Source organism: Bubalus kerabau, chromosome 15 (genome assembly GCF_029407905.1).
Source record: "Bubalus kerabau isolate K-KA32 ecotype Philippines breed swamp buffalo chromosome 15, PCC_UOA_SB_1v2, whole genome shotgun sequence".
NCBI classification, from domain to species: Eukaryota; Metazoa; Chordata; class Mammalia; order Artiodactyla; family Bovidae; genus Bubalus; species Bubalus kerabau.
In genome coordinates this window covers 61,911,362-61,927,770 of record NC_073638.1, presented here as the reverse complement: position 1 = coordinate 61,927,770, position 16,409 = coordinate 61,911,362, and the positions used below count along the sequence as shown (strand labels likewise).

At 41.7% G+C, this 16,409-nt stretch overlaps 1 protein-coding gene across 1 annotated transcript in view; it reads left to right on the top strand.

Moving 5' to 3' along the window:
- The window catches only part of MPPED2 (metallophosphoesterase domain containing 2), a 203,107-nt gene that overhangs the window by 40,447 nt on the left and 146,251 nt on the right, over window positions 1-16,409 (top strand). Inside the window, exon 2 of the mRNA XM_055549195.1 lies at window positions 10,459-10,640. Coding sequence (XP_055405170.1) covers window positions 10,459-10,640 — 182 coding nt within the window. The remainder of the gene's footprint in view (window positions 1-10,458; window positions 10,641-16,409) is intronic.

The window sequence follows — 16,409 nt, the reverse complement described above, 5'->3', positions numbered from 1 at the left end:
CCATCTTCCAGGAAACTAGTCCCTGGTGTCAAAAAGGTCAAAAAAGGACCTTTTTTGGTCCAAAAAAAAACCTGCATTAAATAGCTATTTTTCAATGCAGACAGGAAGCCATATGTTGCAAGAAGGTGCCATCTAGGACTTGTATAGCTAGAGAGGAAAAGTCAGTGCCTGGCTTCAAAGCTTCAAAGGACAGGCTGACTATCTTGTTAGGGGCTAATCCAGTTGGTGGCTATAAGTTGAAGCTCGTGCTCCTTTAGCATTCCAAAAAGCCTAGGATTCCCAAGGATCATACTTAATCAACTCTGCCTGTGTTCTGTAAATGGCACAGTGATGCTGGGATGACAACAAATCTGTTTACACCATGGTTTACTGAATATTTTAAGCCAACTACTGAGACCTACTGTTCAGGAAAAAAACCCAAAACATTCTTTTCAGGATATGACTGCTCACAGACAGTGCATGTAATCAGCCAAGAGCTCTGATGGAGATGCTCAACAAGGTGGTGTTGGGGGCTTCCCAGGTGGCTCAGTGGTAAAGAATCACCTGCCAATTCAGGTTTGACCCCTGGATTGGGAAGATCCCCTGGAGAAGGGAATGGCAACCCACTCCAGTATTCTTGCCTGGAAAATCTCATGGACAGAGGAGCCTGGAGGACTACAGTCCATGGGGTCACAAAGCATTGGACACAGCTGAGCATGCACGTGTGCCACACCAACACAGCAGCCATTCTGTAGTTGTTGATTTTGACTTTCAGGTTTATAATTTAAGAAATATATTTCTTATGTCTGTAGCTGCTATAGATAATGATTCCTCTCATGCATCTGGGCAAAGGAAATTGAAAACCTTCTGTTTTCAAACAGTGAAGGATTCACTGTTCTAGGTGCCATTAAGAACACTGGTGATTCGTGAGAAGAGGTCAGAATATCAGCAGTAACAAGAGTTTGGAAGTTGATTCCAGCCTTCCTGGATGACTGAGAGGTTTAAGACTGAAGTGGAGGAAGTAACTGCAAATTAGGAAGTACCAAGAAAACTAGAATTAGAGGTGGTTCTTGAAGATGTGGCTGAATGTTGTAATCTCATGATAAAACTTTAACAGATGAAGAGTTGCTTCTTATGGATGAGCAAAGAAAGTGAGATGGAATCTACTCCTGGTAAAGATGCTGTGAAGACTGTTGAAATGACAGCAAAGGATTTAGAATACTAGGTAAACTTACCTGATTAAAGAAGCAGCAGGATTTGAGAGGACTGGTGCCAGTTTTGAATGAAGTTCTGTGAATGAAATGCTATCAAATGGCACTGCATACTACAGAGAAATTATTTGCGAAAGGAAGAATTAGTTGATGTGGCAGACTTTGTTGTTATCTTATTTTAAACAATTACCACAGCCACCCAACCTTCAGCAACCACCCTGATCAGTCAGCCACCACTGACAGCAAGGCAAGATCCTCCACCAGCAAAAAGTTTGCAACTTGCCGACTGCTCAGATGATAGTTATTTTTTAGCAGTAATTTTTTAAAGCGTGCATCTTGGTTTTTTTAAAGATAAAATGTAAATAGTATAAATATGTAAATATGCACTGAGAAACCAAAAAATTCTTGTGATGGTTGCTTTATTGTGGCAGTCTGGAATTGAACCCACAATATCTCTGAGGTATGCCTGCAAGGAACTGACAGGTCAACTCCCGAATCCTTGTAGGTTGCTTCCTTGTCTTCCTAGAGCTTACCATGACTCCTGGCATGCAGGTGGGTGTTAAGGAAATTGTTGACTGTGTGGAGTGACAGGCACTCAGTTCAGTGTCATGTGCCTTCTTTTTTCAAAGGCAAGGCCAGTACCCAGAAGTGGAAGCTAACAAACCTTGTTGCTAAAAGAGCAGGAAACGTTTAACCCTGGACAACGCATCTCCAGTGGGATATTTATGGCCCAACCATTTGCCATTGGAGAGGCTTCAGTGGCTTCCACAGTAGCTAGCCTGATGGGCACTGCAACACCCCAGTGGAACCAGCAGAAGGACCGGAAATTCCTATCACATGCAGTGCTTGAAGAATTAAATTATGACCACTTAGTATTCATTGGATGTCAGCACTGTACTTCTGTACTAGGAAAAAAAATAGATGAAACACGAGACACACTCTGTGCAGTGGGCTTTTGTTAGCTATAATTAGTTGGTGGTAGAACAGTGTTGATACAGCAGTTCAGCAGTTAAAGGAAAGCAGTGCCCTTGGTACAAATGTGAGTATATTTAAACATTTGGCTGTGTTATGCTTCCTCACTGTGTTTCGGCACCATTACTGTTCTGGAACACGAAGGCTAAACTGGGAGAGTTTCATCAGCTCAGAGTTTTAGAAAATGGAGAACAGCCCATTTTTGAAGCAACTAGTTAAATCCCACATCGTTTAATTTTTGTTTAATTGTGGTAACTGGGATTCTGGTTTCTTTGCTCTGTTTTACACTAGAAAGACCTGGGAGCTCCATCTATGGTCCTAAATTGCAATTTCACTTCTCTTTGTATGTGAAGTCTGTCTAATTCTGGTTCTGTTTGGAAGGATCTGGACTGCATTTACTTTTGCATTGTGTGGAAAGCAGAAAATACAATTGAAAGGGAAAGAGCATGTTTTAAGTGCTTACGAGACTGGCTTGTTTCTAAGGTCTTGCACAGATTTCTGGTGGTGGAGAAACCAGGCAGGTAATCATTTGAGCAGCATTTGGTCCTGCCTCTCTTTTCACACTTGAAGAACAGAGGTTACAAGAAGGGCAGTGACTTGCCCAGGATCACATAACTAATCGATGACCAATGTAGTGGGGGTGCAGGAAGGCCCTGGCCTCCGCAGCCAGAGCTCTTTTTAATGAGGCTTGTCTGTCAGCTAAAGTGGCCCCCCTAATGCCACCTATATTTGGAAACACTCACAATCAGTTTGCACGTGTGACTTGACCTCTCCAAGAATGAGAAGCTCTCTTTATTTTTGTTGTTGTTGTTCAGTCACCCGGTCGTGTCCGACTCTTTGCAACCCCATGGACTGCAGCACATCAGGCCTCTCTCCATCACCATGTCCCGAAGTTTATCCAAGTTCATGTCCATTGTGTTGGTGATGCCATCCGGCCATCTCATGCTCTGATGCCCTCTTCTTCTTCTGCCCTCAGTCTTTCCCAGCATCAGGGACTTTATCTTAACCAATACTCAAAAAATTAAATTCTATATTGCTTATTTTCCTAATGAACTCTAATGTGCATTTTCTTGAGGTTTGAAGAGACTCCATTCAATTGGATAGCAGTTATAAAAATAGAGGCATCAGTGCACTAAGACTTGGGTATTTTTGACAGTGAACTCCAATAATCTTGAGCAGAGTCTCTAGATATTAATAATTACAAGAGTTTAGGTGGTTTGCTTTGATGTCATTTTATTATTTTTAACATCTTTTATTCTCCAAGTCCAAGCATATTTTTAGCTTCCAAAGTTAGGTAAAAAGAGAAGTGAATCAGAAGTTAGAAAACTTGAGTTCTAGTTCTTTATACTGGACAAATCATAAAAATTTTCATACCTGTGTATTTTTTTTCCTATGTATTTTTTTAAATGTTAGTTGAAAAGTACAATCACCATATCCACTTCATGCCTACATAGATGAAACTGTTTAGGACAAAACTAAACAAAATTGTATAAAAAATGTGAGATGCTTAACAAAAATTAAGTAATAACATACAAAAAAGGCAAAACCATGAAGCCAATACTCAGAGAAGCGAAACACAGGATTAGATCATCTCTGAAGCCCTTCCAGTTGAAAAATTCTGTTACTGTATTAACTTAAGCCCGGTATTTATTTATTCATTGTTTTGCTAGAGGGTTTTGCATATCTTTATCAAACAGTCGATTGGAAAGGGGACTGAATTCTTATGTCTAGGGTGGATGGTGTAACATCACAAACCTAATTTTAACTCTCACGTCAGCTGAATTTTCAGGGTAAAAATGAAAGCTTTAATATCACATTTGAAAACTTGTTAAAGTCACTGGGATGCATAAGCACAGCATCATGGTTTTCAAGTGGAATGGGAGATGATAAATACATTGGAATCCTGTTAAAATGCTTCGTAAGAGTTTTAGTCTCGTTTGACAGTGAATTATAATCTAAATGTGTACATAAAGCTTTTACTTCTCATTTGGCCTAAAGAAGAAATTCATGGCATAACAAACCACATGATTACAGCTCTTCTGAAGATCTGTCAATAGGGCTTGCAACAGTGTATACATTTGCTATTGAAAAAATAACAGATATGACCAATAGAGCTTTCCAGAGTGCAAACAATAATATTATCATATTAGTGTTTTATGGTAAAAAAAAAAAAATCAAAAAAACTCGAATGGGTCAGGATGGAGTGAATGAGAATGGTTTATTTGTTTGAGTAGGCAGTGGGATATATAAACATTTGACAATCAAGCTTCAAGAACAAGATTTGAGGCTTGGCAAAAAACCTGGAGACTTAATTGGAAAACTCAAGATGATAGCTCAGGCTTCCCCTAGGAAAATCCTCCAGGGTGTCTGGCTTTGGTGGTTCTCCAGCGCCTGTACTAGCATTTGTCTTGGATAAACAGCTCATGGGCCCATGAATCCATAGGTGCTTGTGTTAGTCGCTCAGTTGTGTCCAACTTTTTGTGACTGCATGGACTGTGGCCCTCCAGGCTCCTCTGTCCATGGGATTCTCCAGGCAAGAATACGGGGGTGGATAGCCATTCCCTGCTACTGGGGATCTTTCCGACCCAGGGATCGAACCTGGGTCTCTTGCATTGAAGGGGGTGTCGGAGCCGTCAGGGAAGCCCCCCATGAATCCATGTGGCCCATGAGTTCTGACACTATGGATAGAGGCGTTCTGATCAATTGGATTGTATCCAGGAGATCACCAGGATGCGGAGGGCACTGGACATCCTATCACAAAAGAAAAAGTTGTGGGCAGTGTGGCCAATCAAGTAGGTTAGAGACGATTTCAGGGGGTTATAATACGTGTCCTCAGACATTTGAAGAACTGTCCAATGGAAAAGGGACTGAATTCTTCTTCTCTGCTGTTTGAGTGCAGAACTAGGATTAAGAAAGAAGTGACAGGAAGGAAATGCATGGTTTTAATTTTTAAAAAGTATTTTTATTTTCATCTGCATTGGATCTTAGTTGCAGCATGCAGGATCTTTGTGTGGCATGTGGGCTCACGGGCTTCTCTCTAGTGCAGCACAAGAGAGTGGGCTCAATGATTCTTGCATGTGGGCTTCGTAGTCCCGTGGCGTGTGGGACCTTAGCTGACCTGACCAGGGATAGAACCCTGGTGTGTCCCTTGCCTTGGAAGATGGAATCGTAACCACTGGATCACCAGGGAAGTCCCAAGAAATGAATGTTTTTATTGACTGGGGATTATGTGCCCAGTGCTGTGCTGGCCGTTGTGTGTGTAATCAGCTTTCATTGAACAAAGCTGTGTGCTAGCTGTTGGTATCTCCTTGTAATGGAAGGAGACATGGAGGTCAGATACTACTGCTACTAGTAGTAAAAATATTACTACTGAGTTAAAACCTAACATGGATAGTCTGCTGTGTGTCAGGCACTGTTCTAAGTGCTTTGAGTACATTATTCTTTGTCATCCTCATGGCAATCTTATGAATTAGGAACTATTTTTATATTCATTTTATTGGTAAGGAAACCAAGACACAGGAATCAAGCACGTTGCTCGGTGTCACACTGTTAATAAAAGTGAAATGAGATTCATAGCCAGATAGTCTGGCTTTATGGCCAAACATGACCCCCCTTCCCACCCCACCTTACATCATTCAGTATCTTTAATTTCAGAGCATCTGCTGTGTGTCAGATCCAGTACTTGACAATTTATTTCCTTATAGCGATAGAGTAGATTAGGCAGTGAAAAAGCTGGCTTAAAACTCAGCATTCAAAAAACGAAGATTGTGGCATCTGATCCCATCACTTCAAGGCAAATAGATGGAGAAACTGTGGAAACAGTGACAGACTTTATTTTCTTGGGCTCCAAAATCACTGCATACGGTGACTGCAGCCATGAAATTAAAAGATGCTTGCTCCTTGGAAGAAAAGCTATGACAAACCTAGACAGTGTATTAAAAAGCAGAGATATTACTCTGCCAGCAAAGGTCCATATAGTCAAAGCCATGGTTTTTCCAGTAGTCATGTATGGATGTGAGAACTGGACCATAAAGAAGGCTGAGTGCTGAAGAATGGATGCCTTGGAACTGTTGGTGTTGGAAAAGACTTTTGAGAGTCCCTTGGACTGCAAGGAGATCAAACTAGTCAATCCTAAAGGAAATCAACCTTGAATATCCATTGGAAAGACTGATGCTGAAGCTGAAGTTCCAATCCTTTGGCCACCTGATGCCAAGAGCCAACTCATTGGAAAAGACCCTAATGCTGGGAAAGATAGAAGGCAAGAGGACAAGGGGACAACAGAGGATGAGATGGTTGGATGGCATCACTGACTCAATGGACATAGATAGGGAAGTCGGGTGTGATGCTGTCCGTGGAGTTGCAAAGAGTTGGACATGACTGAGTGACTAAACAAAAACAGCAGAGATTAGGCAGTGTTATTCCCATTTTATAGATGAGAAAATCGAGGTGAAAAGAATGGAATATCTTGCCCAAAATGAGTAACTCAGCCAAACTGTTACTCAGTCTTCAGGCTCCTGGCCAAGTTGCTTTGGACCATGCTCAGCTTTCTTAGAGCTTCTGGATCGGAAACTTTCTAGCAAGTAGAGCAAGTAACCAGAATTGTCTGCCCTGGTGGAGAGGAGGGGATGCAGGGGCAGGGCTTGCCTTCTCTGGAAAACTTGGAGAGAAAATTTATGTCAGCTAGCCAGGAAAGGGATAGAGGAGGTTCACGCTTCATATAAAGCACTGAACCCGATGCCCCCTAAGGTTTTGTCCAGCTCTGGGATTTTATGATGCAGTGTTTTCTTCTCATCTTCCCATGTCATCTTGTTTTCCCCTGGGTGTACTCAGATGTACGTGCAAATCTCACTCTGCTATTTGAATCTGGCTCTGGGGGTTAGATTGCCTTGCTAAGAGACTCACTTGCTAGGATATTTGACATGATGCCTTAGGGGAAATGTTAGGTCGTGTGAGAAGTCAGCAGCATAAACAGTAAGCAGTAAGGTTGTTAACTAAGAGGGAACAGGCAGCGGGAGGGTCTTCCCACAACGTGAACAGGTGGATCTTCTGATAGCTGTCAGGGTCTCCCTTAAACACGCTTTTACAGGAAAACGTTTGGCTGTCTTGCCTTTTCAAAGTGTTTACCACATGCTCAATTTGGAAATGGTCATTTCCCAAGGGTTGTCTCAACTTTAATTACATCTGCTGCAACTTGCCTATTCTACTGGGCGTCTTATTTTCAACTCTGAATGTCTTTGGGTGGAGATGCCTTCTTTCCTATGACCCATAGGTGATACTTGTCCTGTTATCCTGCAATGTGGCTCTGACAGGCTATGCTGTCTTATTTTCTTGTACTTTGATGGATAGCAAAGGACATCATTGCCTCTGGGTCGGGGGATGTATGTAAATTATGTTTTTGCACGTTTATAACCCACCCCCACCCCTGGCTTTGGACTTCCACAGCCCTCTTCCTTGAATCAGTCCTCTGTATCTTTCCCAGTGTTTACTAATTGTTTTCCTTGGATGACAACAAGTTGGTGGTGGTGATGGATACACCTTCTCAGTCATCCTGTGTCCCTCTGATTCATCATTTTATTTCAGCTCAAAGCTGAGAGGACTCATTTTTCTCTCTTCTTTCTCTCTCTTCTATTTTTTTATTCCTTGGCCTTTATTTCACCGTTAATTCTGTTGGACCTTTAAGTGTTTCTCTGGAGGAGGAGGGAAGACTTGAAACCACTCAGAAATTGACTGATGTTTTAATAGTGATAGAAAATGATTGTCCAGCACAGAGCTAAGAAACACAACATGTACTGAGTGGTGATTCACTTCTCTAAACTGAGTAGGTTCATAGCACAGGGGCCTGTTCACAGGGAAGGATTTATATCTGTGCTCCTTTCTGTTTTATAAATTGAAAATGATGACTCTGATGTCCCTCTGATAAACTCGTGTAGACTCTTAAAGCTGGGGTCTCCAACCTCTGGAATCAAATGCCTGATGATCTGAGGTGGAGCTGATGAAATAATAATAGAAATACAGTGGACACTAAATTAACATGCTTGAATTATCCCCACAACATCCCTACTCCCCCTCTGCCAATCAATGAAAAAATTGTCTTCCACTCACCTTGTCCCTGGTGCCAAAGAGGTTGAGGACCGCCTTCTTAAAGGATTTTGATGCACTGGTTGTGCCCATAGCTTAACTGAGTTACAGAAAGAAAGAAATGGGGCTGTGTCTGTACTTGACTATTAGGATGAGAACAGAACTGGAAAATAAAGATATGTAAATAATGAATTTATGTATACATTTAAAGTCCAGTGGTTGATGAATTTTCTTTCAGACATTGGTGGTTTCAGCATAGATGTGCACAGCCCCTTTCTAGCAAGCATCTTAACTTTGTCCGTAGGAATAGAATATGAAGTGTCACTTCCAGAGGGTGACACAGTCTGCTATGGCAGGAAACAGTCCTTCATTGTCCGGGAAAACTACTTTTAGAAAACAGGCAATGTCAACTGATACAATTTAGAACCACTGAGACAGTATAATAGAGTCTCAGTAATGGAAAGAAAGACAAACATTTTAATATATATTTAAAAAATCAACATTAGATCCTATCAGAAGGGTTTCTAGGTTGCTCATGAAATCTCAGTGGATTAGTGAATTTTCTTCATGATAACAGCATTGTTAATTTCTAACCTTTACAGGAAAAATCAGGTGTATGTGTGTATACATATATATGTATATAATTTTTTTTTGCAGAAGTTCAGCTTTCTTTTTGGGTTTTCAGTGAGCCCCACTGTATTCACCAGTTCACAGTCCCTGCATCCTTTTTGTCTTCTTCCAGTTCTCCTTTCTTCTTCCTTGCTTCTTCTCTGACAAAGGTAAAATAAAATTAAAAGACTAACCATTAAGGAAATGCGGGACTCTGCAGGTTGTATACGGACTGCCTTTGTTTCCCTCACAAACATTGCCGTTGTGAAAACAGATTGTTTCTTTTTACAAAAGTGGGGAAAAGAAGAAAAAATTAAACAAAGCCTTGGAGGCAACTGGTACAGAGAATCTTGTGTTGAGCTTTCCCTGTGTTCTCTGCTGCATGTTAATAACCCAGGGTAGGGCGGTGATATGAAATATTGTTCCTTATTTAACATTTTACGCTCTCATCTCCACATTGCATATTTGCTTCTCTTGTGACCTTCTCTTTGCTTTGATAGCTGCTTCTTTTCACCCATAATCCAAAGTAAGTGTACATTCCTACAGAGAAATTACAGGAAGCTGTCAGTGTAGAGTTAATATAGTTAAAGCATCCTTAACTCTGCTATAAACCCTTTAAATAATTAAAACTGTATGCTTGAAGAGTCAGATTTGCATTGCTTTACCAAGTTTATTTAGCACACTTTGTTACACTCAATTAAATGAGAATGTTCTGTTTCATTTTCTTTGCTTCGGGTGGATCATTTTGCCTTTTGATTCTTATGCCCGAGTGTAATTTCACAGTGCTTAGGTCTCTAAAACTGTACATATATTAATGCATATGTAGATCTGTACACACCCATTAAAAGGCTTACTATATTTGTACTGAATAGACGCTTTGCCCAAGGCATGTGAGCATTCCAGGTAACCTAAGGTGTAACTGGGGCCTCAGGAGGTGGTAGAGAAGCAGCTGGACAAAGTTCTTGGAACATCCAGTGTTTTATTTAAAAGTCCTTTTACTTTGGCATCACCTTCCCTCCCCACAGTTTGATTTGTGAATCTCTGCTTAAAAACGTGATAGAGGTATTGAATGGTTCTAGAAAGGAAATTGGCTAGAAGTACTTACCATCTACTATGTCTCTTAACATTTCAGTTGGCAAAGCATGTGTAGAATGTTCTCCATAAATTAGTTCTTTGCTAAAGTTATGCATGTTTAAGGAGGAATAAATTAGTTATCCATTTCCTAATGAGTAGTGGGATCAATTGGAGCATGAAGAGAGAGAAAATAGTATCATTTTGCTTCCCCAGTTGGGGTTCAATATCCCTAAACTTCACCATTAATCACTCTCTCAGTTGCCTGGGTTACTTCTGACTCTACGTGTAAGATAGTCTGGCCTTTTAATTTTCCTACCAGGTAAGTAAGACTTTTTGAATTTGCCCAGTGGGTTTGTAGATGGGTGATGCTGTCTCTTTTGCACCCACAAAGGGTTCCTTGTTATAATGGGCCCTTCTGTCTTTGCATTGGTTTGTGTCAGTGCGTTCACGGATAACAGTCAATATGTATGTGCGATGACAATTACGAGGGTTCTAATATATTTAACTGTTATGGGATCTGTTATGTCTACTTCAGGGTCGACCCCATCCCATATGACACTCCAAAACCAGCGGGCCACACGCGGTTTGTCTGCATCTCAGACACACACTCCAGAACAGATGGTATCCAGATGCCTTATGGGGACATCCTTCTCCACACAGGCGATTTCACCGAGCTGGGACTGCCCTCAGAGGTTAAGAAGTTTAATGACTGGTTAGGTAAGGAATGATTGCGTTCCGGCGCCCCCAATTAACCTTTCCCGCCCGAGTGTCACTCACTGTGCCCTAATTGAATTAGAGCACTTGGAAGCCAGCTCAGCCATTTCTCGTATGATATGCGGTGGTGTCTAGCTTTAATCCAGTTGTGTTAATTAAAGATGAATTTTTAGATATTTAATTTTACTGTGCATCCTTTCAGCGCCTGGCCTCGGCAGCTCTGGGGCAAAGGGATGGAAAGCTTTGAAACCGATCTCATCTCACTCATTCTGCCTTAACGAGGGCACTCGTTGGCACACATGAGACCTAGAATCGTATTTTTAATTCATTGGCTCTGCAATCTTTCCCAGATAGTAAGAGAACATTTCTAAAGAATGAGGAGGATGTCAGAGCCCTTATTTAAAAGGAAGGTCTTAGCACAGGGATGCTTGGGGGGCAGCTTTCCCAAGTGAACCAGAAGGGTGTCCTAAGACCCCTGAAAAAGATAAGATATCCTACTGTAAAGCTCCAAAACTCTGGACTATGAAATCACCCTACACACTAGTGTGAAAAAGGTAATGGCAACTTTGTGGTTACTGTAGGGGCACCCAACGGGTCCGGGTTACTGGAAAAATGCTGACTCCTGGGTTAGGCAGTTGCCAAATATTAGCACTACAAGGGAATCATGGGGTTACTCACAGCAAGATTAGATGACAAATCTTTGTAAGAATCCTCTTAGGTGAGGGAAGGATGTGCCAGGGTTCTGAGATTTTAGAATCTCTAAAGACACTAAGGAATTACAGTGAGATTTTAGAATCTCTAAAGACACTGAAGAATTACAGAAAAGGCAGAAATCACTCCACAAGAATAATGTCATGAATAATGTGTCGGCCAACCAAAATTACTTAGGAGATTTAGGCAGAAACTTGAAAATTGATTTTCCATTGAACTAAAGCAGGGCTTGAGAAATTTTTTTGGCTTTGAGAAAATTTGAGAAGTAACTGATTAAATGATAAGGTGTATGTGTTGATGGAAAACAGTATTCATTAAAAACGGTTAAAATATTTAGAAAATAAACAATAAATGAATAACAACTATTTTGAGTTTTCTTGTGATTTGCACTTTATCCATCTTTTATAGAGCTGACATCAGAATACATATTTCCTCTTCTATTATTGTTTATTTTCATTTGATAGTATTGCTATTACATGATTTTGCATAATTTTCATATTTATCCTTTTTGATAGCAATGTGACATTTGTATTGTTCTGTATTTTTACTTAATAGGACAGTCCTCTAAAAATGAACTTTCAAATTGATAACAATTTTTCCTCTGAAGCTAGCACTGAAATGTGCATTTTCATTTGTATATGTCTTTTTGTTTCCATTGATTTACTTCTTAGGGCAAACTACAGTGTGAGTGAAATTACTGCGTCAAAGGATATGGAATTATTTACAGTTCTTATTGAATATTGACATATTGCTTCCCAAGGGGATTGTAGCTGTGTCCCGAATACACTAATTTTACCACGATCTTGGATATTGGAGCTTTATATTTTGTACTGTTTCAATAGGTACTCAGTCATCTCACTTAAAATAGCAAGATATCTTAAACATCATTCAGCATAATCCCATTTTCACAAGTGACTTTGATGCGGAGAAGTAAAGTGACTCAGGGCAGACTATCCTGTGGTACAGCTGGGCCTGTAATCCCATTCTTTTCACTCCTCTTTCGCATCTGTTGAATTTGCTTTGCAGTACTATTACCTCTTTCTTTTAGCAACTTGTGTTTATGAACTAGTCACAGGCAGAATTATTTGGGGTTGAATTTGACAGTTTCAAGCTGTTCTGTGACAACTGAATCAACACAGAAGTGATCTTGCTGCATTGACAATGTTGATTTGTAAGGAAAGAGTAAGCCTGTGGGAAGAAATACAAGACAGGATGGATCCTGGTTATAATCTTGTTTAGCCACTGACCTTGGGCAACTGAGTTAACCTCGCTTTTCCCCTTGGTTTCCCTCTGCAGAACGAAGGATTAATACTACCTGTCTTTCTGGTTTGTTGTGCAGATTAATCAGTAAATGATTGCAGCTTGGAAGTTTTTGTGGGCCATTAATAATTGAATGGGGAATGTGGTGAATGAACCATCAACAGATATTTAAAAGGTAAAAATAAGAAGAGGTCAGAGGAGTTATTTAGTGGAATGGAAGTAAACACGGGGAGATTTTATAAAGGAATGTACTTCTTAGATGGGAAAGTGCCACAACCGAGGAAATAAAAGAGTAAAGAAATAAAATCCTGAGGTCCAATTGCAAGATCAGTTCCTTTTCACCCATTTCCCTTCTGATGGCCTGACACAAGAGGAAGAGGTCTCAGAAGGGGATGCAGAATGTGAGGCTGAAGGAATACCCCCACTGAAGTAGAAGGGAAGAGAAGTTGGGAATCCCATAGGGGCAGCCCAGAATAGTTCAGTTACCCTGGCAAACTCAGGGTGCTCCAAAGGTGAGAGTTAGTATATGATTACATGCTACCATTTGGCTCAGTTGGAAACCTCTTACCTGAAAAAAGTGTTTCCAGCAACAGCTGCCAGGTGGCCTAACAGAGTGGAGTCAGGGGTCAGATCAGTCTAGCTTTAGCTATAATAGGTCATCCAACCTTCACTGGCATGAGTCCATACAGACTTGGCCGGCACTTTGAGTCCAGGGAACCTCTCGCTGATTTCCATCTTTCTACTTGGGTCTAGACTACCCTGATTCTTGGCAGCAACTGACCATCCCCTAGACTCCTTTAGTTTCCCAAAAGGCTATTTCTGCTTCAGACCAGGCACACCTTCTATTTGTCCCAACCTTCGAAAGTTGCTAATGTTATCCCATTTTACAGATGAAGAATCTGGAGTTCTGTTGAGCTAACTTGCCCAGGATCCTTTAGCAGAAAAGAAACTCAGAGAGTTTAAGACATGCACCTAAGTTCAACCAGTGAGTAAACCTGGTGTCTGAGCCCTTTTCTTTCCATCCTGTGATTACGAGTGGGCTTATGGCACCTAGGAAGCTTGCAGACTTGAGCTTGAACTAAAATGTTCCAGCATCTTCACGGAGACTTGAGTTATGCTGTTATTTGAGAAATGTATTTAAGCTCTGCCCATCTGGAATCTCACCCTGACCTACCAGTTGCAGGGGCTGAGAATCCCATCACGAGTTCTCTGTTGGTTTAGAGATGATGGGTCCCTGGTTAATATGTATGTACGCCACCTGGCAGGAGGAACACACAAAGTTATTTATACAAAGTAATTTATGAGATAAGCAGGCACAGCACAGGGTCCTAAGACGATAGGACCCAAACTAGGTACAGCCAAAGGTTGGGAAGGTAGTATAGCCTGTAATGAGAAGAGCCTGTGTTGAATTCCCTGCCTTTGTTGCTTAAATTCCTGAGCCTTGATTTTCTCATTTGTAAAATGGGCGTGATAATAATACACCCCATGGTTGCTATGAGAATATATTCTGTGATAAAGCTTGTGCCATTCTTAACATGGCTTCTGTGATGGCTCAGCAGTAAAGAATCTGCCTGCAATGCAGGAGACAGTGTGTTTCATCCCTGGGTCGGGAAGATCCCCTGGAAAAGGAAATGGTAACCCACTTCGGTATTTTTGCCTGGAAAATCCCATGGACCGAAGAGCCTGGTGGGCTACAGTCCGTGAGGTAGCAAAAGAGTTGGATGTGACTTAGTGACGAAAACAGCAAATAGCAACCTTCTTAACACAGCCCCTGGCCTGTAGACAGCTTTCAACAGATAGTGTGGAGGGAGACAGCAGAGCCAGAGGCATAGAATCCATAAGACAGAAACTAGAAAGGACTGAATCCACCTGCCAGTTCAGGAGACACAGGTCACACAGGTTTGATCCCTGGGTTGGGAAGATCCAGAGGAGGAAATGGCAACCTGCTCCTCATAGTCTTGCCTGGGAAATCCCAGGGACAGAGGAGCCTGGCGGGCTACAGTCCAAAGGGTCAGACACGAGTGAGCAACTTAAGCATGCAGAAAGGACTGGCACCTTACTTTTTTTTTTAAACTAGAAACTGAATTTATTAACTTGCATAATGTTCCATAGGTTTAAGAGGAATTTAGAGTGAAGAGGCAGCCTGAAGAAGCATAAGAATAAAGGCTGAGGACAGGCGCCCCTCTAAACAGTGACACTAGCGAGACGAAACGTTGAAACCGCAAGAGGACTTGGAGGTCCCGCCTCCTCATTTGATGGAAGGGGAAACTGAGGCCAGATTGTATGAACTCCTCAAGGTCGCTCAGATAATTAATGGTCTCATTGAAGCTGGGACTTGGACCGGGAGAGGGTTGAACTAGTGATACATTGTCTGTGGGTGGCGGGGGCTAGACACTGTACCTTTTCCCCCACCCCCCATTAACAGGTATCATTTTATGCAGTCCTCAAAATAACTTGTGAGATAGCTTCTGTGACTTATGAGGAAGATATTATTAGCTTGTTTATTACCTGGGAGGAAAACTGAGCCTTGGTGAAGTTAACTTACCTAAGATCATGCAACTAGGAGGTGACCTGAGAATTTGATTTTCAGTCTATCAGACTCCACTTGCCACATGTGTTCTGTCTTTCTCTATTCCCAACCTTGAGCTTGGGATCCCTGCTGGGAGGGAACATATTCTGGATAGAATTGTTTTTTTTAAATTAACTACCTAAGTGTAGGGCTTCCTAGGTGGCTTAGTGATAAAGAATCCACCTGCCAGAGCAGGAGCCACAGGAGACGCTGGTTCCATCCCTGGGTTGGGAAGATCCCCTGAAGGAGGGAATAGCAACCCCCTCCAGTATTCTTGCCTGGGAAATCCCATGGACAGAGGAGCCTAGCGGGCTATAGTCCAGGGGGTCTCTAAACATACATGCTCATGCATATGTAGACTCAGACCCCAAGATAGCTCTACGGCATTGCTCATGTGTCAGAGTTGTGGGGACAAGGTGCAGATAGGTCTTTCCTAAAGAAAGAATTTTTATAGCCCCATTCATGTGATAGCTCAGATATGCTCCAGGGATGTTATGAATGAATAGGCATTGGTGAGCTGAACTGGGGTCCTAGCCACTCAACCGTGATGGCATTTTCTTTTTTATCTTGGCAAAAATGCATCTCATTTACAGACAGGGTTTAAAAATAAACTTGCCAACTATAGATTAACTGCCAGTTAAAATGTTATTGTTTTTATTGCTAGTAAATTTGGAACCACTGAAATACCTAAAGACACCTTTTGTGAGGCAGTGGGTTGTGTATGGTCTTCCTTCGCTTTGCCCCTATGGTGGTCTGACCTGTGCCACTTTGATGTTCTTTACAGATCGCTCAATTTCATTCCTCGTGTCCTCTCATCTTTGGAATATTTGTGACAGCCTTCTTCTTGAATATGCATCTTTGCCCTTGGAGGCTACACAAATGGAGATCTCATCATTTGAGTGCACACCCACCTTCCAGCTGCACCCACACTGACTTTCTTCCCACTCCCCAAATGCACATGTCCTTCCACATGGCTTTCCCGTTGCAAGTCCTGTTTCCATTTCCTGGAATGACCAGGAGACCTCCTTCCTCATTTATGATGGGTTCTCTTCCCTTAACACTAGGTCAGGCCTCTGTGCAGCCCTTCCCATGGCTGTTATTTCCTTGTTTCCTTGTCTGTCCCCAGCAAGACAACAGAGCATGCCCAATGAGTGCTCCTTCTGCACCAGTTCGGAGTAGAGCCTGGAACAGTCAGTGCACACAGCTGATTCACACTGAGTGATTTTTGAATG